General features: G+C 45.5%; 1 protein-coding gene across 1 annotated transcript in view; it reads left to right on the top strand.

Annotated features, from left to right (window-relative positions):
- The first annotated feature begins 3,854 nt into the window (after nt 1-3,854).
- LOC126567720 (serine-rich adhesin for platelets) overlaps nt 3,855-27,674 on the top strand; it is a 36,012-nt gene continuing 12,192 nt past the window's right edge. Inside the window, exon 1 of the mRNA XM_050223986.1 lies at nt 3,855-11,948. Within this exon, the coding sequence (XP_050079943.1) occupies nt 3,925-11,948 (8,024 nt within the window). The 5' untranslated portion in view covers nt 3,855-3,924. The remainder of the gene's footprint in view (nt 11,949-27,674) is intronic.

The following is a 27,674-nucleotide window of genomic DNA, read 5'->3' as shown; positions in this document are numbered from 1 at the left end:
AATTTTAGATTTATTTGGCAATGTTTTATTTTGAAGACTTTTCTTACTCGGCTTTACAACCTCGAGAGGACTTGCCTTGTGTTTCTAGGTTGATTTCAATAATTACATAGATGATATAAGACATGTGAAGCCCAATATTACTTAAGGGCCACGAGCCACGCTGAGCAAACCGTAATGACCTTTACAAGACAGATCTTTTGAGCCGGAAAAAATCTCGTAGAAAATCCATGAGGAAAAGTTGAGAACAACTTTAATAAAATTTTGACGTTTGCTCGATATCGGATTATTTTTGTGCGGCATTTTGCCACTTTTTTGTGAAAGCCATGTAATAAGCAGTTGATAGGCTGTTTTCGACACTTGATAAATCGTTTCTAAGCTTTCATGGCGCTGAGGCTATTTAGATTAGTGGACATAATTAACATATTAACATTATGTAAAGTATAACAATCCTTGTTTCTCCTTACATTTTGGCTGAATCTTATGTGGCCTTTCTTATGTTGCTCGCTAAACATTCCTGTCTTAATTATGTTTTTGTTTCTGTATTAAAAATCACGTTAATGCTCCATGTAGTAAGCTTATTCCTTTTTTCTGATCTATCTTTATTTTTTTACCCAAATCTGGTAATCATAAACAAGCCGATAAATGCTTACGGGACACCCCTGCAATCGCGACACACGGCGGAAAACATGAACCCCCTGCGCTGTTCACAGAAAAACCAACCACAAACATTTGAAACTTGAAATCCCGCGTGGTCGCATCGCAGCAACCTCCGGACGGAAGTACCGTGTGTATACGCACCTCCCCCCACCAGCCACATATAGGAAAGGGTGTGCTTGTGTGCGTGTCGAATTGCGTAGAGCAGCAAAACAACAAATACGGTGGGTGCAATAGAAGTGATGGGAGTGATAAGGTCGAATAGGTTGGATTGCGTGAATTAATATTCTTGCTACCCACTGATAAATGCAATCGTGGATTATGGGTGCATTTTTTTGTGGTGGATGATGAAGTATTTACGATAAAAGTTTAGTTTTGAGAAATTGGTATTTTTGTTTAATTATTTGTTTAAATATTAGGAGTGCCCAGTGGTGGGAGTATTTGTGCTGTGTAATTTTAACAACACAAAAATTAAAGAAACGGTGTTACAGTGGTCAGGTCGGGCTAATGATTTGTTTGGCGATGTAGAACGATTTCTACGATACGGTGCATTCGATGAGCACGATGAGAGTGAAAGAGTGAGTGCGAGCGTACCAAAAAGCATTAAGAAAGAGAGAGTATGCGCACAGAAGTAAGAAACGGAGCGAGAAAGTGAGAATACGCGATATCGGCGACGGGAAAAAAACGCAGCAAAACAACAAGAAAAAAAAGAATGACACACACACGTGTGTGTGTGTGAGTGTACTATTTATCGATACGAGAAGAAGAAGAAAAACACGGTACATGGAGCGTGAAAGGGGGAGTGTGTGTATGTCAAAAGGGTAGTAGTAATCAAGTGGATAGTGCATAAGGGTTTCGTGGAAATTCGTAGTACGATCGACTTCAACCACCTGCCAAGACAGGAAACGGTGCCATGATAGTATTCTTCATCTTGGACGTCCCAACGTCCTATTGCTCTTCTTTAGAGTATCGATTTTGGATAGTATTTTTTGGAATGCTTCTACTACAAATTGTACCGGGGACACGATCAAACTCAAAGTCTCTGAGGATTAAACCGGAATATTCAGTACACATCGGTGCGGCCATTTGGAATTACTGCCTATGATATATTGTTTACTACATTCGTGCAATCTGGTGGGTGGTAGTAAACGCATGTTATGACATTTACTGCTTGTCAAAAATATAATATCCCACTAATGACGATTGCACCGCTTTCCTACCCGGTAAATTAATTAATGCATTGTTGGAAGACAAACAAATATGTGATTATTAGTGCTCTGGTCTGGTCTTATTTAGTACAGTGCCGAGTGGCAATTAAAAATTGTCAAAATGGCGGCCCATAAACCCGTACGAATACGGCATTATAAATTGCGTCTTCTGGTGTATCGTGCTATGCTTCTTCCATTATGGACGCCGCGTGTCCATAGTATGGTACGGTTCTAATGAGGCAATAATTCATACGCTGTGGTTCTTTCTAATGACCCCGACCAGCAGCCATTCGGGCCGGAGTTTGTGCAGAGCAGCGGTGCAGGAATGCGTGCGGTGTCTACGTGCTCGTGCCTAACGTTGTTCTTCTTAACACCTCCTCCAATTCATAGGCTTTGAAAAAAGCCAAGAATCATCCAAGAAAAGTGATGACCCAAAAGTGTCACGTAAGGTGAAAACGCGGTGTGCACACCAGTGGTGGTTGCGGCACCAAGCCAGTGGGTGTTTTCTGTATACGGGTCCGCGCGTAAAAGTGATTTATTACCGTCGGCCATCATAACTGGTCGGTGTGCGTGTGTGTGGATTAATGGGTGCGTAATGTGCGTAGCTAGTGCGTTATTTTTTCGTGCCACAGTACCGACAATCCCAAATCAATCCAATCAAGTCTTCTGCACCGCGCGAGCTGTCATACGAACGTGGTGGAATTGCTGAGGATAGCTAAAATTCTCCCGCCGCCACGCGGGAGATTTAAAACCCGTGTTGCGCTGGTGTGCGTGCAAACAGGCGCGCGCGCGTGTACGAAAGAGCGAAGAGAGGATTAAAAATGAGAGAAATGTGACCGACGCGATAGTGTTGGTGCAAGGTACAGTGGTTGGTTAGTGTTGGTGAGCAAAAAAATCGAAATACGATTTTGACAGCTCTCTCGGGGAGGCTTTTCATGATTTGTGGTTCAAGTGACACGGAATTCGAAGACGACGACGACGACGAGCCCAGTGAAAAATCAAAACATCATTCACGCAAATAAGGTGGCTGTATGGATTCGTAGCGATGTGATGATTTTAGGGCAAAAGTTTACAAAGCAGTGCCGTGTGGTCTCGTATCTCGGTGCTTGTGGTAATATTTTGGAAAGCATCGCTGAGTAAAGTGTACCTCGGGGGACGATCGATTTCGTGAAAAGCTGGACCTCCTGAGACGGAGCATATGCGGGAGAGAGTAAACAGAAGAAGAAGAAGAAGTGATTAAAAATCCTGAACGGGGGTTGTGTTGTTTTTTTTCTTGTTCTTCTACTCGTTTGACAGATCAGTGTTGTTGTTGGTGATGTGAGAAAGTGAATAAAAAGTGTATTTTTTTTCCCCAATTTCTCAGCATAGATAAAATAGTGTGCTAGCGTGCCCTTACAAAAGAAAGTGTTTTGTGAAAATAAGAAAATATTTCAAATTTCTTTTTCGTGAGATCAGAAGTGAAAAAAACAATCAACATGCGTTGTGCAATTGATAAGCGTGCGTGAGCTAAATTCAGTGTTGTTTGGTGGTGGTGCACAAGAAATGCCTAGAATTGTCGAGAATAATATGTCACGGTCGAAAAAATCGTAGTAGCCATTCGTCTGCTGATTAAATGTGTGGTGTTGTTCCCTGGCGAAAATTTGAAACGCGATATTCGGCAGCATAACGCAAATGCAATTTCTCGAGTGCGTGCGTGCCAGTGGAAGTTGTGAATGATGGCAAAATTAAGCGTGAAAATTGAATTGCGATGCTCTCTCTGATTCTGCAAACAAGTATTACGGCCCGTGTGTGCGTGCGCTTGGCCGTGTTTAGTCGGCAGCTTTGTAGTGGTGTGCGTGAGCAAGAGCGAGCAAAACCGCATCGCAGTGTGTGTAGGCGCGCCAAAGTGTGTCCCGTATCGGTGTAGGCATAGTGTGGCAGAAAACAGTGTGTGGTACGTGTTTGAGTGTGTGTGTGTGCGGCTTCCTTCTATTGGTTTCTTTGGTTTTTATTTTGAATTCCCTATGCGGAAGGTGAATTGTTGGTTCGTGGGAAACACGGGAAATGGTCACCGGTCGCGGATATGAGTGCCGAGGTTAGTGCACCCCAATGGCGATCGCTCGGATACAACGGTTCAACATCCGACGGTTGCGGACCGCCACCACAATCACACGCTGCGGCCACCGTATCGACGTCGCCTGCCCTGAGCAATGGCGGTGGTACGGCCACCGTTGTTGCAGCGACAACGCTTCCTGATCTCAGACCGATCGGTGGAGATGGTGGTGGTGGTGGTGGCGCCGGCGGCGTTACAGTGGTATCCCCAGCTTCCGTCAAGCCGGAACACACGAGCGGTGCCGGCGAGAAGCACATCAATCACAACAACAACATAATCAACGTGGCCAGCAGCGGCGGGCCCCGACTGACAACCGGCGCAGGGTCGTCGGTAGTACCGGTGGTGGGGTCATCCGCAAAGGATGAGGGATGTGCGGAGGAGTTCAACTGCGAGCTAGCGTTGGGCACAACGCTAGCTGAGATTGGACAGGATGAGCGGGGCGACGGAGAGTCGGGTGAGTCGGGAGGAGGTGATGGAGGGGAAATTGGAATTGGAACGGTCAACGAATCGAACACCGATCGTGATTCTGGGTTTGAAACACCGTCGCTAGATACGACCACGATTGGTTGGGAGAAACCGGAAGTGGATGGTTGCGTGACATCCGAGAAACATCGCACCGAAGCCGAGTGCGTGGGACAAGGACAGCATTATGTTGCACACGTTGTTGCAGGGGAGTGCAGCGAATCGAAGGATACGAAGCTGATACTGAGACGGCGGAACGTCACGTCGGCCTCACCCGGTGGTAGCAGCGGAAGTGAGCAGCAGCCACCAAAGGATGCGAAAAGTTCCAGCAAAACGATGACGTCAAACCTGCCGGCAATTGGCATCGTTAAGAAGGAGGCCGGCGAACTACAACAGTGTACGGAACCGGTGGTCAAACCATCGACAATGGTCGTGGTAAAGCAAGAGTTGGTAGAATCGGGAGCAATCCCACCACATCGAACCGTGGGTCATCCACCAAAACGATCAGGATACAAAGATGATCCGCTACCGCTGCCGCTGGAACCGAAAGAGCACCGCAAGTCGAACCGGCGAAGACAGTTTACGGATCGGATAATTGACACGCTCTGCTTGCCGGAAATCTTCTTCAACGCACGTGTACGCCCGAAACCAAAACCGAAGTTGACGAGTAAGGCGAGTAAACAGCCGGGCACGACGGGTGGTCCCGGCACTGGTGTGAAGAAACGTGCCATTCCTGCCCTAACGGTCAAACGACCACCAAAGTCATCGTCGCAGCTAGTAGCAGCAGCACCAGGCCAGCTGCGTTCCTCGTCCGCCATGTCAAATGGAGGGCTGGAAATGTCCTCCTCGGGCAGGTCCTCGTCGGCGGCATCACAGATTGTGGGTGGTGGTGTAACGTTGGAACGATCTCCGAGCGTTCCATGTACGACCATCACCACCTCCAATACCACCACAGTTCCTAGGGTAAATCCAATCTTCCTCTTCGTAAAGCAGGAAGACACGCGCATCGTGGAGGTCCGGTGCGAAGACTACGACAAGCGCAACCGTATACGATTGACCCGTACCGGGCCGGGAAGTTGGCGGGCGATTCCACGCACCGACACCAGCTCGTCCGTAATGTTTTCCCTGCTACCGCCCCGCTCCGAGAGTGGCTGCGAGGAGGAAACGGCCAGTGATAGTTGCTGTGGTGGGCGCACGTCCGCCGTATCGGCGTCATCGGCACCCTTGTCACCAAAGTACAAACTTTCCACAAAATCCGCACACAGACAGCACCATCATAAGCATAAAAAGAGCAAGAAGAAAAAGAAGCGGCACGCCTCGGAAGGAACTTCGGAGGGCGCGAGAGAAGGGGAGACGGAGGAGGAGCTGGGTGGAGACAGTCGAAGCAGTACTAGTTGCAGCACCATCAGCAGGCTGGTGGCGACCGGACAGCGAAAGGTTACGTTTAGTGTTGGTGTTAAGCAGGAGAAGAGCGAATCAGCTGCTGCTGATGTTGCTACCGCGACGGGAGCCATCGAAGATGGACCGGCGGAGGTGTACCATGATCACGAAAGGATACGTGCGGCTGAGCAGGAAGCAGCGGCGGCGGAGGAACGCGATCGTGAAGAAACGATAGCGGAACTGATCCGGAACTATCACGAGCAGCAGCGTAGACAGCTGCAGGAGCTGCAGGAGAAGCTGCAGGCCAGCAGAAGAAGTGAGCTGGCAGCAACTACTGGTGGCAGTAGTGCAAGTGGTGGTCACCATAATATCACTAGTTTTAGCGAATCCAGTACGTCGAACAACGTCAACAACATTATTAGCAACGGTAATCACTCTAGCGTTAATGGCAGCTCCGGCGGGGGCGATATGGAGGTGAAGGCGGAAGAGGACGGTGGAACCGGCTTCTACCCGAGGCTGTTGCTGGGCAGCAATAGTAGCAATAATACAAATAGCAGTAACAGTAATAGTAATAGCGGTAATAGTAGTGGTAATATCAACAACACTATTGGTAGTAGTAACAGCAATGGCGGAGAAGGACGAACGCTCGAGAACACAAGCAATAGCCATAAACGGCAGCCCGAGTTATCCCATAAGTTGGAGTTACTGGAGCTGGACGACGATGACGATGATGATGATGGTGGTGGTGGCGGTATTGTGGGGACCGGCAAGGTAACCATGCTCGATGACTACGAAGTGCACGACGATGATGTGCATGGTTCCACGCTGGCAGCACTAGCACGGACAGCCGATCGGGAGTGGCCGATTGCGCTGGCGAAGAAATCGTCAGAGATGAAAGCTCGCCGAGCGAGCCTCGAGTCACAGATACCAACAAACGTCATCCCGGTGCAACAGCAGCATCGGTGCAGTGACATTGGGGCGCATGCGTCGAATGGGGATCCGCTCGGCAGTTTGGTCCTGAGCGTGGACGATGAGGAGGACGACGATGGGACGGCGGCAAGCGGTCTGCTTGCACTGGATGAACTTGGGCTTAATCATCATCATCAGCAGCAGCACCAACACCACAACATTGTAGACGACGGTGCCGACGACGACGACGACGACGACGATGTGCAACTGCTCGGCGTGGAAGGCGGTCGGTCGAACTTCGGCGTAGACCACCATCACCATCACCACGGTATGCACCTGCACCATGCACTACACTTCGACTCGGCGGTAAGACCTTCGCAGGGAGACGACATCGAGCTGGTGTCTGCCGACGATCACGCTGGTAGTATTGGTGCCGGAAAGGAAGCTGGGGAACGACGACGACGACGACCGCACGAGCACGACGACGATGGTAGCAGTAGTAGCATCAACAACAACAACCTCCACCACCACCACCACCACCATCCGGACGATGCCGATGGTGGTAGTGCACTGGCGGCGGCGATAGCGGCAGCGGTGGCAGCAGCGGCGGCCGCTGCAGCTGCAGCCGATGCACCATTAGCAGTGACGAGAACTGGCAGCTCCACCACCACCGTCGTGGAGATAGACGACGACGAAGTGTGCGTTCTCGAGCAGGAGAAACGGCCAACACCAACACCAGCATCGCAAGGACGGCTTGAGCAGCATCAGGACCATGCGAAAAGAGCACGACTGACTAACGACGATGGTACCACGACTTCCACGGCTACGACGACGACGATGAATGCCACAATCGGCCCGGATTGTGTAGGGACGACGTTCGCAAGAACAACCACTACGACAACATCCGTGCCGTCGTCCGGCACGACCACCTCCTCCGCATCCTCCTCAGGCGCGATGGCAGGGGTGGGATGTGACGCGGGCAAGACGAAATCGACTTGCATCGAGAACAACGCGGAAGTGCATCATCCACCGCACATCACCATCAGTAGTGATAGTGAGCTCGACGATGACGATCCGAAGCACGCGCTGCAACAGCAGAACTCGGATCTTCAGGAGCAACAGCAGCAGCAGCACCAGCAAGAACACCACCATTTGCACCATCATCATCATCACCTGCATCATCACCATCATCATCTGAGCGCGGAGTTTGGTGATCTGATCGAAGGCATCGGCGAACTGCAGGCGGCAGGTGGAGCAGGTGGAGGTGGAGGAGCAGCAGCAGCAGCAACAGCAGCAGGGGGAGGAGGAGGCACGGCACACGCCGGGTCGGAGGAGGAGGACGACCTGCTGAATGCGGCTGCAGCAGCAGCGGCAGCAAGCTGTGGCGACACCACGATGACCGGAGCCGCCGAACTGCTCGACTCGCTGGTGGAGCAACAGCGCCGTGCTGACGGTGGTGGCATGGGAGTGACGACCACCGCTGCTTTATCCGTTGGCAAAAGCTCCAATCCGATCTACACGATCGCGGACGATTACAACGACGACGACGATGATGATGTGCTGCTGGAACCGGAACCGGTCGCGGATATAATCTCCCGGTTAGGTGAATCGCTGAGTACCTCGCCGAAGTGTTTGTCGTTCAATGAGGCTGGTGAAATCGAAGGTCTTACGGGTGATCTGTTCGGGAGTGGTGGTGGTAGTGGGGGTGGCAGTGGCGAAGGTATCGATGGCGGTGATGTTGGTGATGATGATTGTCTGTTGCCCAATCCGTTCGCACCGCAACCAACGGCATCTTCCGCTACATCACAGCAACAGAAGCAGCAACAATCCGGCTCGGTGGATCTTGTGTCGATGACGAGCAGCAGCAGCAGTAGTGCGACGAGTGGCGGGAACGATGGCGCAACCACAACCACAACAACGACCACTTCATCGGCCGCGTCCTCCTCCACAACCACGCTGGAGGACGAGCTGTCCATCACGATAAAGGATCTGACGGAAGCGAGTGAGCATGCGAGTTCCTATTTCGCATCCGCTGCCAACCGGGTGGTGGAAACGGCGAGCGTTACAAAGGACGCGGGCGATGGTGATAGAACGACAAGTGGCAATAGTGAATCGTCCTCGTCCGTAAGTACCTCCGCGAAGGAGTTGCCGGCGGAGGCACCGATTGTGATATCGCCCGACTCGTGCCAGGAGGAACTACCAAAGGATCTCAGTTGTCGTAAGCGAAGTCTTTCCCCTTCCCCACGGCCCGTGTCTCATAGTTCCGACGCGATACAGTCACCTCAACCGAGTGGACTGCCGGCAGTGCCACCATCGCCGGATCTGTTCCTACAACCAAAGTCCATCTCAGCGTCCAGTGCGAGCAGCAGTTCCACGGCTTCCAGTGTAATAGAGGCACTAATGTCCCAGGCAGCTGCAGCTGTGGTAGGTGCAGCGAAAAGTGGTCGACCTTCTTCAGCGGGTGGAGGTATTGGGGGAGGTTCGAATACGACTACGAGTACGGCAACTAGCACTAGTAGTAGTGCGGTGGCCACGACTACCACCACTAAAACGGGCAACACACTACAGCAGAAGGAACCACTCGATCTTGGAAAGTGTCGGAAATCAGCCAGCCCTACTGTGAGCTGTTCCGAGGAAGCGAAACAACGGCTCTCGTCATCCTCTTCAACTGCGTCCTCTTTGTGCAGTAGTGGCGGTAACGCGCACGATGAAACAAATGAACCGAAAGCGAAACGCATCAAAACAGATCCCGAGCAGCAACAACAGCAGCGTCCAATTAGCGGTCCAGGTAAAGCACTTTCGTCTGATGCTCGAAGTATGGCCTCCACGGTAGCTTCTGTAACGACATCCAGCACAAGCGGTCCCAGTGTTGCCTCTCTTATAAACGCAATGGCTGCCGGCGGCAGTGGGCCATCGGTAACGCCCTCCACGCAGAGTGCGGCGGCTGCTGCAGCAGCTGCTGCCGCCGCATACAGCAATCTCAACGACTCAGCTCGCCTGGTCGAGATGCTAACCTCGGGCAACGATCCGGATCCACTTACCCAGCTTCGTCTGCTTGTCGGCAACCCGGCCTGGAAGGTCCCGGATCCGTTACTAGTGCCAAAGGATCGGTTAAATGCGGTGCTGGCATCGCCGGCCCGTGAAATACCCTTACTTCTGACGACCCGTCCCGAGCTACGGCTACCGGAAGCGTTCGCATTTCCGAGCATTCTCCAAGATCCGGACATACTGGTAATCTCGCTCCAGCAGCTGGAAACCATTCTGCAAACGCAGGAAGAGCTGGTGAAGTTTAAATCGAAGAGCACACTCGATGCAACGTCAGCGGTGGCCACACCGCCCACTACACCGGTGGCAATGGCAGCTGCAGCAGCGGCAGCGGCTGCAGTAAGCAAAAAATCGCATCCACCAGCCGCCACACCAACACCGCCCAGTCCCTTGGAGACGCTAAAGCAAACGTTATCAGCGCAGGCGGCTAAACAGAACCCAATGATGAGTTCGCTGCTTGCATCAGGTCTCGCGGGAGATATTGATGCCGCTACAACGGCCGCTTTCAATCAGATGCTCTGGTTACCGTACCTTGGACAGATGGGACAGTTCGCGCCAGATCTACTGAAAGCAATGATGAATCTTCCAAACACCGCATCAGCGGCTACGGTTGCTGCGGCGGCAGCAGCCGTTGGTGGAGCCGCAGCTGGAGCCGGTGGGACCAGTCTTGCCGATATGTTACCATTTATGGGTCCACGGTTTCAGGACTTCTGTGGGTTGCCACCGGCTAGCGCTGCCAGTCCGCTCGACTATAAGCGTCAACTGGAGCTAGCCGTACTGCAAGAAGCGATGACTAGCGCCAATTTACAACAGCGCAAACAGCAAGAAGCGGCACAAAAGAAAGCAGCCGCGGCAGCAGCAGTCGCCGCAGCGGCAGCGGCCCACGTCGACCGTAAACCTGTCATCGGTCCGAAGACACTCGAGCAGCAGCGTTCCGTGGCCGCCGTTACTGCAGCAGCCAACATGTTCCAAAATCAGCAGAAGAAGGCGGCCGCGGCCGCGGCAGCAGCTGCCGCCGCTGGTATGATCAATCCTCTCTCGATACCTCAGTTCATGACACCGCCCACTATGACGCACGGTAGCAGTAATCGGTATGGCGGTGGAACCGCTGGTACCGGTGGAGGGTCCTCCCGCACATCCGCCCAATCCATGCTGGCACAGCAGCAACAGCACCAGCAGCACCAGCAACAACTTCAACAACAGCAGCAACAATCGTTCAGTCCGAGCGGTTTCAAGAATATGGCCAACCTAATGAACCAGGCGGCAGCAGCTGCGGCAGCTTCCGGCGGACGGCAGCAGCATTCAGCCGGTGCAAGTTCCCATCGTCAGCAGCTCACTGCTATGCAGAAAGCGAAGCTGCAACAACAGCAGCAGCACCATCAGCAACAGCAGCAGCAGCAGCAACAGCTACAGCATCAAGCAAACATGGGTGCAGCGGGCATGTTCGGTTCGGCGGCGGCCAACTCATTCTTCAACCTTCCCACCAACTTCCAAGAGTTCCACGAACAGCAACAGCAGCTCGCCCGGAAGCTTCAAAAAGAGCAGCTACACCAGCAGCAGCAACATCAGCAACAACACCACCATCACCATCAGCAGCAGCAGCAGCAGCAACTTCAGCTTCAGCAACAACAGCACCAACAACTCCTGCAGCAACAGATGCAACAGCACCATCATCATCAGGAAGAGCAAAAACCGCGCGTCACGTGCAAATCGCTGATGAATCTGTTGCAACCGGAAAAGCAACAGCAACTGCACAAGCATTCCGGGTCGGGTGGTGGTGGTACAAACAGTTCCGTTGGTGGTGCCGCCAGTGCTTCCAGCAAGCTCGCCAACCTGATGGCCATCCCGGGGATGGACCTTTACACAGCGCAACAGCACGAGCAACTACAGCAACAAATGTTCCTACAGCAGCAGCAGCAGCAGCAGCAACAACAGCAACAGCACAACTTCCTCCAGCAACAGCAGCAGCAGCAACATCATCTAATGCAATCGGGGAATGCTGGTGGAAGTGGCGGTAGTGGTGGTATGCATCAGCAGGCCAAGCTGAAGGTGAAACCTGGGCTGCACCTGCTCGATCCGGCCGCCGTACAGAGACGGTTGCTGAACACGGACGATCTGGCGGAGGTGGGCAGTACAACGAACGGGCTGGACGATACGACGGATCTGTCGTCACCGTTGTGGCATCCGCTGTTTGGCAGGTGAGCTGAAGTTTTATACCAATTAATTATATGTTGTGGGAGAGATTTGTTGAATTGCTTTGAATTTCTTAATGGGTCTTTGGTAAACTTTAATGGGTTTTTGGTGAATTCTCGGTACGGGGTGACGGTCCAGATGATATTTTTGCCACGGTACGGTGAGATTCCTCGGCTAATCAGGAGTAAATTACAGTGAATTTCATTTCTTGACCGTGAAAATCGCGCTTTGGATGCATTCAATGCTATTTTTTTTACGAAGTACAATTTTCGCAACCGAAATTCCATTAAAAAATCTACCCTTGCAAATATTCAAATTATATTCATTAAACATTAATTGATAATTCTACCACTGAATCTCTTGTGTCTTGTGCTTCAGTGAATTCAAAAATTTCAAAAATCTGTTTAAATAACGATTGCACTTTTTGTAAACCAAATACTTTAACTAACATAAAAACAAATTATCATTCAATGTCATTTAAAAAAAAAATGGGTAACAAACCAACCAATAAGCCCATGCACAGTATTTTCTGTATAAATCAAACCTAGAATAGAAAAGTAGAAATTTAAATCGAAAAATAGAAAGCCAATGGTTCGATTTGATTTTAGTTTATGGACTAAATTTGTTCTCATGTTTCATGTCAATATTTTCATAAACATTTTAAAAATAATTCAATGAAAGATTGCAATGAAAGGGCAAACACGGATACTGTTCCTTAAATTATTAAATTAGTTTGATTTTTAACGTCAATGAAATCTATTTTTGCACATGAGTTTACTCGTGAGAAGTGCACCAAATGAAAGTACATAATTTTTCCTAAATTTTGTCGTTTAAATAACACGATAAATGACACAATTTACACGTGGATCGAGCTTAGAATTCGGTAATACAGATGATACGGGTAATACAGATTCACTGTTGTTCAGGTCAAGATCTGCGTACTTCACAGCTAAACAGCGTATTTAACCGTTGAAGTCAAACGCAACAGCCATGCTGTCGTGCATTTTCTGACGTCTGACGTCTGACGACTGACTGGGCATGATATTAGAAGTCGCCGATAATGTAGTTTATTTATTTATGATGTTAAATAATGATTTAATTGGCGAAAATTGCTTGCGGATAAGCAATCCACTAGCCAGAAGCGTATATTGCAAAGCAACAAATTAAGTATAATTGACTGACTACAGGTGGGATATGATGCCTGCAACCGTTTCACCGAATGCTGTCTCATATTGAGGAAATTATTCTGAGAAGTTCAGCACAATATGAAAAGCAACGATCAAATGAGGATTGTGTAGTACATTTCCATTTTTTTTAAAATTTATTATTGCCGTATTGTCAACGCAGCTTATGACTGTTTTATATAAACGTAATGGTATGGCATTTCCTCCTTATTCTTTGCCTTGTTCCGGGTAAACTAGGTTGCTGATTTTCTGATGTTGTTTATAATGTTTCGCGACGCTAGCCATTTTTCTCTAATTATACCATTAAAATTTACATGAACAAAACAGAATGAATAAGAAGAGAAATCCCAATCATTATCATCACAAATTAGTATTCCTAATCGTTAGCCTAAATATTCCCTTAACACGTTACTCGTGCTGTTCGTTTGAGACGGTCTCACGCGTCTGTTAACAAACGTATTTACTTATCAACGAATTAACATCTTCCACTTTTCCCCTTTAGTTATGAATTTCGCAAGAGAAAGGAATTGATGGGTCGATATTTAAAAAAAAACTTTCTAATCTTCTTATCGGTACTTGTAGCTTTTGTGGTGGTGTTAGCCATTTGCAACACTCGATCAATCATTCACAACGATGATTCGCTTATTAGCATACTCTTTCGATCTGGAAAAGATTGGGATAAAAGCCTTAAAGCGTTACAAATTTTCCACTAAACTTGTTCTAAACGGTCGTTTGATATAATTGTGGTGAAAATTCGCTTAACATTGGCGGTTAGCTGAAGTTTCTTTTGTTCTAAAGAATAGTTATTTTATGAATCGAAAAGCCCGAGTCATGCATGTAGAACAGAGCATCCGTATTGTTTTTAATGAAGTGTCCATAATTGTGTAATTTAATTCCTCATCTGCATACAAGAACGCCTGCCTCTCGATACGGTTTTCATACTTTAAAAACACATTTCGATCGTAATAGTAAACGAGCCTTCCATCAATCGTGAGATCACCCAACTCTTCTCTGCTGATAGACACACGATAGATCCGCGTATCGAGGAAAAATCATATCTTCACAGTTGAAATGGAAACCGAACAAACGGGCAGAAAATCAATGATGGAGGAACAACGAACGACTCGCTCGCTAAACCCCTTTTTTACTGCCGGACCACCAAAGGCTCTCGCGTTATATCCAACGCCATGACAAAGCATGGGAAAGCATCGTGGTTCGATCGGCTTCGGCTACTCATGTTTCCTTCACAGGGGCGGGCCACCCTTGGTGGACGGGGTGGAAGGAGGACCAGGTTCATTGCCGCAGATGTTTTCTTCCAAAAGGCGCATTTGGTGGTTTTCCCTGTTTGTTTTCTTTTTCCTTTGCTCAGAACCTTTCGATCCACTCTTCTTTCTTGGCCGCCCGTTCGTACGGATGCCATTTAAGGCGCGAACTGATTGGAAATGATCTGACGCACTCCAGAGGCACGTCACCCCGTAGCGAAAATTACTCCCGTGGGAAAATTCGGAAAAACGTGTTACTGTTACTGTGTCGCTTGTTCGTCCGTCGTTCGCGCTCATAAGTTTATGTGTGTGTGTTGAAAGCGAAACAGACTGGTTTTCCTCGTTCGGTGATACTGGAAGACTGTGGAGGAGAGCTGATGCGCGTGTGTGTCTGAACGGGGATGGGCGCCCTTGGAAACTTTAACCCAGCGTATGAGAAGCAACTCTCTGCACGAGAAGAAGTAACAACTTCATGCTCGCTAATGATGAGACATGGTTGTTGCAGAGCATCAAATGGGCAGCAAATGTTCTGCGTCTTGCATTCTATTCTGTTCCAGGTTGTGTTACATACAGGCACACACACACAGCTATAATAAAATGTGCATAAAGCGATAGAAAGTACAACTATCTTTGTTTGGTAGGGATGCTTCACTGCACTCCTCTCGAAGTCTTGTGCTGGAATCTACAAACCTGCACAAAGAAAAACCTTGGAGTTTTGGAGTGTTCCGTTCAGTTTCGCGAAGTAATACAACTCTCCTTTAAAGTACAAAAAATAAATTACCCCTACCCTTCAACTAGCTACGAATCAAATCATAAAATCATTAACAAATGCATATGTGAGTGAAAGGGTGAACTTTTGTCGAATAAACTTCATGGAACAGCCGGGTATAATATAATGCATGTATAATAATACCAGGTTTTGCCTGCTACGGCATACAAACTTTTGCGCAAAGCATCACGTTTCATTAATTAAAAAGCGTTGCACAATATTCATCCACATGTGCTTCCTCCTGTGTGAGAATATCGCAGAGTGAGAATATATTGGGGATTAAGCAAGTGTTTAATGCTTGGTAAATTCAAAAAAAAAAATACATGCGAGGTGTCCTTCTCAAAGTGGGTACCAAATTACCATAAGGATGAGAGGCGCACTCGAGAATTGAATGAACGCATCGACACATTGGTCATAAGGTCTTGTTTCCGTTTTAATTGATATGATGCTAAAGAAACGTAAAACGCCACGCAAAAAAAAAAAAACTTCATAATGAAATCGAAGGGATTTATTTGTACCCGGGCTGTGTTTCTGGCGAAATATTCATTAGCGAAATTAATAATGGCCGGAAAATGGATGCTGCCCCAGTCCGGATATTCCTGCCGGAGAAAATGCACTGCTCAGCTGTGCTTTGATTTTTTTTTTCCAAGAAAGCATTTAATTGAGTTGGTTTGCTAATGAAATGTGAGAATGAAAACGTACAAAGCTATGCCATACAATTATTTAATGTGTTTTCTTTGAAACAACTCCCGCCATTTTGTCGGTGTAAAAATTCTAGAAAACCAGCAACAGACATCACGCCGGAGAGCGCGGATTTATCTGCGCAAGTATCTTGGAAGATGCGATTGTTCCGTGTGCACATACTGTTGTTAAACAAGTCTGCTTGTGGCCTGCAAAACGCAAACGACGATAAAATAATCTACCAAACCGGAGCACAGAAGAGATGCGAATGCAACAGTAAGAAAGGAACTCTCCCTTCCCTTTTTTCTGTTGTGTGGCCCGTATCTACAAAACCGGTTGCCAGCGCTCAAAGTTCAGCTAGAACGCCTAGGTTCACCCGTCGAGGGGTTTTTGTTGAAGCAGGTCAGCACTGTGTGCGGCACACTCTGTCAGCGCTTGGAATCCGGATTCGCTTCTTCCCCGGACCGAATGCATCCCGGGGACCGGATCTGCCGCGGTGTATCCGGTGCGGTAGCGCGCTTTGCAGCTATGCATAATTAAGGTCCAAAAGTGGTGGAATGCAACGTGGAGAGGAGAGGAGGATTGAGCTCCCACACAGGTGTGGGTACAATAGTATAGCCCCAGTTCAGGGACGGAGATGATGTGGCGACTTGTTGCAACTACTACTTGTTGTGCCTCGAAATTCTTCCCTCTGTCGAGCTGGATAGTGGCACGTACCGATGTGTGCTTAGTAGTAACCCAACAAATTCTAGTGAGATCTGTGAATCCCTAAGCTTGGAACCCTCCAGCAAGCTTTACGCGTAATGTTTTGATACCCTTCCCGGCTATGGGACGGTAGAAGTTGAAGAATTCACGATAGACTTTAGAAGTTGGAATGAGACGGACAGGAAGTTTGGAGAATTTCCAGCAACTCCAATAAAACTGTTCCTACTCCACAAAGTCTCATGGACGTGTCCGATTCGGAGGGCAAATTTGCCGACTTTTAGTTTCGCACACGAGTCGAGCGAAAGCGTTTTATCCTAGAAACAGTGTGACCGGTACTATATCGGCTAAAAATGAATGGAACTTCAGGTCTCCGTTTCCATCGAACCCCCAGCGTCCCCTACTCTAGTGTGCTTAGGTTGTAGACGGTTTAATGCTTTCACCAAGGTTAAAGCCATCGAAATCGTCGTGCCGCCAAGTGCCAAGGTCCAGTGGTTTTCCCCTATTTGCCCTGGCTAGGCGACTTGTGACAGTGGCATTGGACTTGCCACTTCTGGAGGTAGAAATTGCTCGTTCCCGGGGTTAGTTCGTTCGCTTCGAGGGAAGTTGTCGTTTTTCCGACTGCTTGGAACGAAAGCGAGACGTAAAAAAGTACGATAAAATGGGCCACAAAATGTTGAAACGAGCGAACGAAAGTAAGCTGCCCTAGTGTGCCAGGAAGGACGAACGAAGACGATAACTCTGTCTCGAATGAATGGAGAACATTTGGGGGGACAGAAAGGTGCAGCAGCAGTAGCAGCAAAAAAAAAAAACAAAAAAAACTAGGAGCCCTTCCACCAGCACAAACATGCCGAGGAGATGTGTCACACTGGTCTGGCCGGTGGCCGCCAGTACGAATGCTGGTGTGGAGCTACCGTTTTTGGTTTGCATGCAGTGCTTTTTGTTCCTGAACTCTCTGCAGCAGGGAACCGAGGGCGGACAAAAAGGCAAGGACATCGTAGAAAGCTTCTAGGTCACATGGAGGTGGAAGAGTGAACGCTTTCGTTGGCTAGCTAGAGTAGAGCGAAAACACAGCGAATGGGGGAATAGACCGGACGTTTGCCTTTCTCTTGCGTTTTGCCTACCCTCTTATTGGGGGCGCTGCGCAAGACTTGTTGCCCACAGATCTCGAGGTGTGTGCCTGCGAGCCAAAAATACTCTCCGGGCGTGTGTCTGTGTACGGAGAAAAGGTAAAGGAAATCCAAAATTGGTGTCATGGTCGAAGGTTTCTAGTGCTTCAAGACGGGGGAAGGTAGAAGCAATAAGAGCAATATTGGCTGGGAGATGACCTCCTCTACGCCTCCCTATGGATGGACGGTTCATGATGATAGTTTTTGCAATGATGATTTTTTCGGGAATGATTCATCAGCAGTAGCCAAGAAGCGCAGGCCAGCAAAAAGAGACCGAGTTTAGTTTAGGGGCTGGCATTAGATCTGATAAACGGCAGCCAAACACGAACGCTGAGAAGTATGCCTCGCTGATGAAAGGGAGTATGTAAGTAGGGCTGTTTTTAGACACCCACCATGGGATGAATGTAGCCTGTTGCATGTAGCAAATGAGTCGCTATTACACCAATCGAAACAATCGCGATAGATTTATTCGTGGGTTATTGTAATAAAATACAGTTCTTGGGGCTACGGCCACCGATTTGTGATTCGTAGAACATTGAATCTTGAATCTTGTCTACTGATTGAAATCAATAGACTTAAATCTATTGCGGCTAATATTTGATACTTTTTACCAATTAAAGAGGAACTATGTAATCTGGAAAACTCTTGAGCAAAGTCTGGTTGAGCAAAGAATTAACCTGAGGCCTGATTACCACATACAAATTGTCAAGACAAGTTGTCAAAAACGCAAGATTCGAATTATGACATCCGTTGACACCTATTCGAAACGGAAAGGCGCCAAACTCACTCGGTCCTGCGTGTTTCCAGTTCTCAGTTTTCTTAAGCAGTTCCAATCAAAATGTTAGTATTTTAATTCAGAAAGCCAAAGATGCTACTACGGGAGGAAAAAATATCGTAAGGCATCTTGCTGCCATTTGGTTCCATTTGTAATGAAATGTTTTTGGGCGGCAACGTTTCTTTCAAAATATTTAAACACTTGGTAAATGCCACGGAGAAAGTTGGTGCAGCAATGCTATATTTAAATCTTTCCCGGTTCCATTTTGGTAACTCATCTCCGCAAGAAACAGCAGCGTAGCAGGTAACATTTATTTTGGCGTGAGTCCTTTTGCCAGCTTTTTGCAGCTTTGGCTCAATCTCATTAAGAATTTCGTTCGATTTTTCCAAAAATATTCAAAAATCAAAAAGGTTTTACACAAAAGTTAAACTCACGCTTGATTGGTTAGTTCCAAAGGATCGAACATACTACGAAGCAGCCGAAGATCTTCCGTTTATACATCATCGCTACTGCTATCATTGTTCTCATGATTTGAAAAAATCATTTTAATATCCTAAATATCAGGTAATACACCAAATATCTTATCAAGAAGAACAGTTGTTCACACTTTTGGTTCTGTTTCTGTTGGTTTCATCGCTTTGACAGATGGATTTTAAAGATTTAACGAAAAAAATTGCTTAACGAAACTTGTCTGTCACAAGAACGGTTTCATAATGCAATTTTTGTTTCCGTTTGTATTGACAAGCATGTTTTGAGACTTTTCCGTTTGTAAGATATAATCAGGCCTATAGTTGAAGACTCTTCATAACCCAACCTTTCTGAAAATAAACATTTATTCCTTTGATTTGGTACTACAGCTAGTTGAGGTTTTGGGAAATCATGCTTGATTTAAGTTTTCGTCAACTGAAAAGCGCAAATAAATACCTTTGCGTTATAATTTAGAACGTCAGATCTCCCATTTTTCTTATCATGGTTTTGTCCACCAACAAACGTTTTCGGCGTGTTTCATCTTCTTCACTTAACGACTAGTTAGGTCTTCCAATGGCTCACTCGACTTTTTGATATCACGTAATTGGGCAGTCAGTCCTCGCTTCGAGAGAACGATTTGAACCCCAGGTCCGCTGTATGACGATACCTAAATTTAGCTATTTAATTACAATTAAATTAGAGACACTCCATAAGAGTTGAGCCCATAGTTGGCCCTTTAATCGATGTCGTACGTTCATCTTCTTGGTTTGACAACCTACTAGGCCACGTCTGTCATCGATTCTCGTACTAGACTTGCTGATACCACTGACGTAGTTGGATAGTCGGTCCTCACTACGGAAGGAACGGTCTGGATGAGATTGGAACCTCGGTCCCAGCCGTGTGAAGAAAGCCTTTACCGCAGAGATATAAAAGAAGTTATAGACATAGACTACTTCAAAAACTTTTCCTAGTTCGAATATCTTTACTGCTTCTTGTCGTTCAACTCACATCACTAGATCACTAGACAACTTCAAGGTCCAGTGTAGCATCGCTATCGCCCATTGCCTCATTCTCAGACCCATCGGGGGCAATAAATCTTCCCTCGCTCGATCGACAAGAGAGATCGATATGCACAGGCCGGGCCGGGGCCAGACGTACTTGCTCCGGTTCTAACCTTGAGAATATATTTTTGCCTTGGCCGCCGTAGGTGGCCAATAATTTCTGCGTGGGTTGTTGAAAACCCTGCACAGGAGAGAGTTGCTAGTTGCTTTATGTTTTTGTTATTACTTCACATTTAGGATTAAAATTGTTTCTTGATGAAGGCAGCGAGTGTGTGTGAAGGAATCGTTGTTGAACTCTTCGCTTAATGATGCAGTGGGGTGTGTAGGTATCGGAACGATTAATGTCATTATAAATACAAGGATAAGTAATGAATCATTAAATAATTTTTTTCAAAGGAAAGATTTTGTTCAATCGATCATTTGGATCAACTTGTTTACCTATGAGAAGAAATTTTCAACTCGCCCTGACTAAAAATGCTCACGTTTGGCAATATAAATAGAGTTTAATGGGCAAAGAAAACAAGCATTTGTAGTTTCGTTTCACAGAAAAGACCGGTTTTCATTTACGCGCTTTAAAACGATTTCTATCTGGAGCAGGAAATGACTGTCGCTACTCCCTACTCCCAAATGAAACAATACGGAAAATAACATCCATTTGGCAAAATTCACACCATCCCCCCATGTTCAAGCCCTTCGGGGAAAAAACTACCCAAAAAATCCCATGGAAAAAAGAATAAACAGCAGCCCAGCCACCCATCGATTAAATCCGTTCAGGCTAGTGTAGATGAATGGGATGGCAAAAGCACAACGAACTTCTCGGTTTTCTTTTTTCTCTACAGTTGAAAAAAAAATCTGATCCTCCATCCATCCGTTGATCCTGCCTCACGCTCTCTCTCTCTCTCTCTCTATGTATGTGTGGCAGGCTTCATACAATGTGATTCGGTGTCCGGTTGGCCACCTCCTGTGCCTTTTATCATCAACCGCGCCGTTCGTTCCCGTTTTGCGGTTGGTTGGGTTTTTTTTTCTTCCCACCGGAAAATTATCTCCCACACTCTCGCCCATGTGTGTTGGTTCTTTAACCACATTATTTTGTTGCATCGTGGCCAACAAAAACGGTGTTCCGCCGAAATCCGTTCAAACATCACCACACCATAAAGCATTAATGGGTGAGGGGGGAAGGGGGGTATGATAAAAGGTGGGAGGAGAGGTGGGTGTCTGGGGGGGGGGGGGAGGCCCCCAAACACAATGTCAGCTTGTTCGCGGTTTTTTGCTTCACTTTTTTTTTTTGAGGGTTACTGCACCAAAGAGAAGGAAAAGGAGTGTTGTGTGATTGTGCTGTGTCCTGTTAGTCAATCTTCCGTGTGTGTGTGTGTGAGCCAAATATCGGCTGGCGAAGAAACACTGCGACTACATCCAAATCAAGTCCCACCGTAACTGGGTGTAAGATCGTTCTCACTTCTTTAAATCCTTTTTGTTTCTTTTGGTGGGAGAAATTCTTGTCCCTTTAAATCAGTGCCGAAAAAAGGGCCCACTTTTTTATTTGTTTTTTGACTGTAATGTGTATTTTTTGTGCGCGTGTATGTATGAGCCTCACGGTCACAACAGCAAACAAATGCAGCGCAATTAAACGCAACACAATGAAACAATTTTCCATCAATCAACCACCTTTCCCCCCCCCCCCCCCCCCCTCTTGCTCTGTGCCCCAAATTTCTTTCTGCATCAATTCGCTGAGCTGACCTTTCATCCCTTTAGGTTTTTTGTTGTTTGTTTTGTATGCATGTACAAATTTTGGGGACAGTTTGAGAGGTTTAAGTTGTATTTTGGTGTGCCAAGGTTTGGGAGGGGGTAGTAAGCGTGGTATGCATTATTGTGCATCGATGTGCAGAATCGATCACGGTGACCATTTTCGGGTTCAGTTTGCAGCTTTTCTTTTCGGGTTTGGAATGTTGTAGTGCAAGTGGAAAAGTTTAATTTTGCTTTTTTTTTGGTTTAGTGTTACGAATAAAATATTTTCTTAAATCTTTAATGTATTAATTTCGTGTATTATTTTAAACATTCCAATAAAACCATTCATTTTGGTTTGCTTGTGAATATGCAGTGACAGACATTAGAATAAAATCACGTAGTGTAAATGGCCTCACTGGCACCTTTATACACCAAAGAGTTTGATTTTATTTCGCCAAGAATAATTGCTAACTTTGGCAAGACGGGGTTGTCGCTTGATCAATCAGGAAAGCAATTCTTATTAACTGTTTCGTTTGTTTGAATTAAATCCAAACTATTTTAGACAAATGCAATATGTAAGACCGTTTATTCAACTTCGTTTTATTATTGTTAACCGTCTTCGGAGCGGTCCGGTGGTATAGACAAAAGTGTCACAGATCTTCATACGGCAGGACCAGGATTCAAATCCTATCCAAACCGCTTCCCCGTAGTGAAGATTGAGTATCCAACTACAGGGTATAAATAAGTCTTGTCAGCCATTCGATAACCGGCATGACCTAGCAGAACGTTATGCCAAAGAAGGAAAGATAGAGAGACCCTATCTCCGACTTCCAAAGTTTAATTTCGATATTGGGAATTTCGTGTTTAAAAATTGAGTTTCGAAATCTTTCGAACGCGGCTAAGAGGGCGCTTCGTCTGTTTTGGACAGGGCCACCATGTCTCAAAGGCGTATGTGAGAACTGGGACTATAAAACTACGATATAGTCCCAGCTTCGACCGTCGCGACGGGTTTTTTGAGGTGAGATGCTTTCTCAGGTTGTAAAATGGCCGGCTGGCCGCCAGCATCCTAGCGCGCAAGATTTTCAAAATCTATCTTTTTTATTTCATGTAGGAAAATGAAGAACAATATGTAGTTTAAAACTTATTAAACGTTCTGTTATATCAATGGTCGCACTTCCGGAGCCAAAAAAGGGGAGCAAGTTTAGCAATTTAACGAGTATATTTAATAAAACTGCTCACACATTTCACTTGCTTGAGAGCACATTACGGCTCTCGTTCGCTTTCGTAATGTAAAAGGAATAAATGAGCTGAATGCCGTCGAAAAATTGCACCAATAAAACTGGTACCAGGTAGTGTATGATGGCGGACCGGCAAAACTTCAGCTTCTTGTACATCTCATGATTCTTTAATGGTTGGTGCAATTTGGCAAAAACCGTTCGGAAACACACTTTTCTCTTGAAGCTGCCCCACGCATACACAGATTGGTTTTGTCCTTGTCTTGTGCTTCTGTCGTTTGTGTCCAACACGAAGAAGATGTAGTTCTTAAGATGAAGTTCAATATTACTGACTTTATGTTTATTTTTTCTTCTCATCAATACGGTTCTTCTTTTGGCCGTATATGTCGTATCTGGACGTCAATTTTGGACCTTCATTTTCTAATGTAAAAGTTACTCATGCATTTCAAAGTGAAGGATTTAATTTATATTTCCTTCACTCTTACGTATTTCTATAGTTTTACATACCTCTTAATATTACATTTTTCATTTATAAATATTAATTACTTCATGTCTCAGGTTTCTTTTCTTGTAGCCTGAGGATATCCTGTTAAAGATTTATTTCACTATAATTATAACTGTTGCACAAGAGAGCGTTTCATAATTTTGCTCAAGGCTATTGAGCATGAAGCAAGGTTCCATAAAGATTTGCTGCAGCCCAGACAGCTCTTGTCAACTCCAACTTGACTTAAGAGATTTCGTCGATGGTTACGCAAATGAAATAAGCAACCGTTTTGCATTTTATATGCCATTTTGGAGTCAATAAATTTGAATTATTCGTCGATTATTTGAGACAAACCCTCCAAAATCGTGCAATCCTTCCATTCTTTTGTGTAGCTTAAAAATTATAATAGCTAGCACGGAAAGCATAACTTAACGTTTGCTCTATTTGTCGATCCCTCTATTTCCATCCCCTGTCGTCATGTTTGTACCCTGCGGGCGATAATTTATTTCCATGTATTTGGCCCACGGAAAGCGCTGGCAGGCAGCGGGGAGAGGCACACCATTAACCCAGCGTTTGATAACAAGCGCGAAACCAGTTCATGTGCCAGAAATCGGTCATTTACACCAACTCCTGTGCATGACGCTTGTGAAAGTACCACCGTCCTCGTCACGATTACCGGCCGGACTATCACCTTTACGTTTGGATTTGAATGTCCATCCTGGGGCGGCAACAAGCGGGCCGTGCTTTATACTTAACACACCTCCTTAGGGTCGGTCTAAAGTTATCAAGCGGCACTAGTAGCCGGAACTAGTGGCACAACAACAGACAAACAATTGTGCAAAGTGTAAAATAAAGGTGCATTTTAGCGTCACGTCACAGCCCGTGACCGTTAATGCACCCCCCCAAACACCGATGGGTTGGAAAAATGGAACCGATTGCACTTTGAGATTGCGCCGTCTCGAAATTAAGCAAACGAAATTAAAAATAATTAAGCAACCCGAACGCGCAACTACCCTCTTTTGCGGGTGTGTGTGTGTGTTTGTAGTTTAAGCTGGTGAAAGCAATAATCATTGCGAATAGTTTTGACCGGAAAGGGGTGCACTGCAATGAAAGAGAAGGAGAGATTCGTTGTCAAAACGGGAAAGCACACGAAACGAGTGATCCTACAAATTATGAAAGTTTAATTCCGAGTACGCTCCGTAAGGGTGGAATGTATGTGTAGATGTGCAGCTAACAAGTGGGCGGGAAAGGGTGTCGGTTGTGGGCGGAATTGGTTTCACGTGTCATTACCCACAACGCGCCCATTATCTTGGGCGCTATTTATTACACATTTAAAGAAAAATATGAACCGAATTTTATCTTTTAATGGAGCGTTTTTTTTTTTGGCGTGGTGGAGTTTTTGGGTAATTTATAGTTGACTTGTGTACTTTATGTTTGCGCATAAAGGTATATCATCTTAATTCATACGAGAGGATCCTGGGTTCTAATCTCATCTGAACCGTGCTCCGTTGTGGAGACTGAGTATCCAATTACGTGATATGAGTATGTCTGTTAAGCCTTTAAATGACCAACTTGACCGTGAGAAGCTCGTTAAACCAAGAAAGAGAAGAAGAAGAAGTAGAATAATACTTTAAAATTGAGATATTTTTTATTATTAAGTACGACTGCACGTCGCCATATTGTCTATAATTGAGATCTGTAGTTGTTATTATTTAACGATTATTGCTCTGAAATTGTTGTTGTGATGAAACTTTTTATTCTTCTTCTTCTTCTTGGATCAACGGCCCTTTTAAGGTCACTTAGACCATCTAAGTGGCTTACTAGACATGCCGATACTACGTATTTAGATAGTCGCTCCTTACTACGGGGGAACAGTCTGGAAGGGATTTGAACCACCGCCCTGTCGTGTAAAGACAGGTGGTGCTGTCACCTGACCCATCTTAATAAATTAAAATTTTTTTTTAAATTTTCATTAAAATTTAAGAATTTTAAAATTATAAAAAAATTCAAACAGCTTTTCTAAACTTCACATTAAACGAGTTAATAGACTTTTTGACTTTATGTGATTTTTAAATATTGTAAGTCCGTTGTAGAGCTTTGCAATAACGTAATAGAACTTTACAACCAACAATGGTTTCAAGAAGTTGTGATCATAAAAACTTTTCCATCTATTTTTTGCGTAATGCTTATTCAAATGTGAATGAAACGGCGTGCTGGTGTTAACAAACGATCAGAAGATTATTTTTTTTGCAATCTGTCGGTTTAACAGAAGAGCTGCAAACGCCTTTTGAAAGTTATACAGAAAGTTTAGAAAAAGGTCTCTGGATTATTCAAAAGATTCATCATTGTATGGATCGAAATCCTGCATAAACCTTGCAGTCTCGGAGTGATTTATTTGCAGTTTCAAATTGGATTGATTTTTATTTATAAAACAACAATAGTTTACTTATTCCTTGTAAGCTCAAATCCAGGTATTTCTGCCATTTAAAAGCTCTTAAATTTTACGTTGCTAAGCTTTCTCTTTGTTTAAATTGAACCACCTTCTTTCGGAATGTTTTATTTATAGCCCAGCGGAAGGCATTATTAATAATTTCGTAAATAAATCTTCCACAATTCACCTTAATGCGCTAATAACCACAGGCACATGCATCTCATTCAAATCACACCGCGTCATGCAGCAGAAAAGCACCGTAAATTGCAACCATTCCCTTCTGGTTCGAACGTAACGAACCGATCTGAGTGCATCGCCGCCACATCGAAATGGAACAAAAGCCGATCGTAATTAAGTGGAAATAATGTAATAAATCGTAACACGACGATCGCAACTGTGTGTTCCGTTAATCCGGGCCCTGTCCGGGCTACGATGGCTTGCCAGCACCAGCCAGTGATGGTTTTGGTGTGTGCATTCGGTTCTGGTTCTTGTCTTTTTCAACGTGCCCGCGAAGGCAAATGCTTCTCGCTGGAAAGGTGAAACGTACGACGATCATTAGTTGCAATTGGAACTTTTTTGCGTTCAATCGCGAGTGAAAAGCAACGGAAACACACCGCAAACACACAACGGAACGATCGGGAGGGGAAAAAGGAATCCAATAAGTAGGCACCGTTGGAAATAGGAGGTTGTGAAGGACAGGATTGGGGGAAAAGGGGGATGTTACAGGGTGCATAAGGCTAGGACAAAATGGAGGTAGTTGGTGAATAGTGAGCGCGCCAAACCAAAAAACCCGTTCCTGTTGAGCGATCCATTTCTTTCTTCTCTACTTGGGCACGATGCGCAAAGAAGGGGGGGGGGGGGGGGGCGAGTTTTAGATGGGAAATGTGTAAAGAAGGGAAGGGAGAGGGGAGGGTAGGGGCGACCGAGTGGTACATTCGTACGGTACTCACCGCATCCATCTTTCTATGGAGTGGAAAAATCAGATTGACGAGTACAGATTAGACGACAGAAGCAGATCAAGCATCATTTAAAAAAAAGGTAGAAAATGCAGCTTTCAATGTCGCCGTGCGTTGTTTTGGTGCTGTTGGTTAAAGGATTGAAAGTTGATCTTTTGTGGTTATCTTTTCGTTCTTTTTGTAGTACTTGATTATCAATAGTTTATTGCTAGTTTCAACGAAAAAAGGGTTAAAATATTCATTTGTTTTAATTGTCTTCATCGAATATGAAATCGAAGAGCATTTTTTTTCTGTTGTTGTATTATGAGTTCTGTTCATTGGTTTTTTTTCGTGTTTTTTTTTTGATAAAAAATCGTAATTTAATTTTTTTGTTTTTTGTTTTACTTTTTTGTGATACATTTTTCTGCATTCTAGTTGTATGCAGCCTACTTTTAATGATAGTTGATCAACATTATTAGAATTTTTATTTACTCTTCATGATATTGAATGCTCTCAAGAGCATTCGTTTGCTCGACTTTTTTCTGATCCTATTTAAATATCTCGATTTTCTACACTTTTTTTCTTTCTTGGTTAATTATTGAAGATTTTTTAGGTTCGTTTCAATTTGATTTTTTGGTTTTTTCAATATTTTTATCTATGTTTTTTTCTTATAAATTTTCTAAGTTTATTTCGATGAATTTGTTTATGTTTAACAGACTATTTGTAGTGATTTTTTGTAAAGTTTTAAGTTCTTTTGAATGTTTCTGTCTTTTTTTAATTATATTTTATTTCTTTTGTTCTTCTTCTTCTTCTTCTTCTTCTTATTGGGTTAATGACCCTTCTAATGCCA

The sequence above is a fragment of the Anopheles maculipalpis genome, chromosome 2RL (genome assembly GCF_943734695.1).
Source record: "Anopheles maculipalpis chromosome 2RL, idAnoMacuDA_375_x, whole genome shotgun sequence".
Lineage (NCBI taxonomy): Eukaryota > Metazoa > Arthropoda > Insecta > Diptera > Culicidae > Anopheles > Anopheles maculipalpis.
This window is presented reverse-complemented; position numbering and strand designations above follow the sequence as displayed.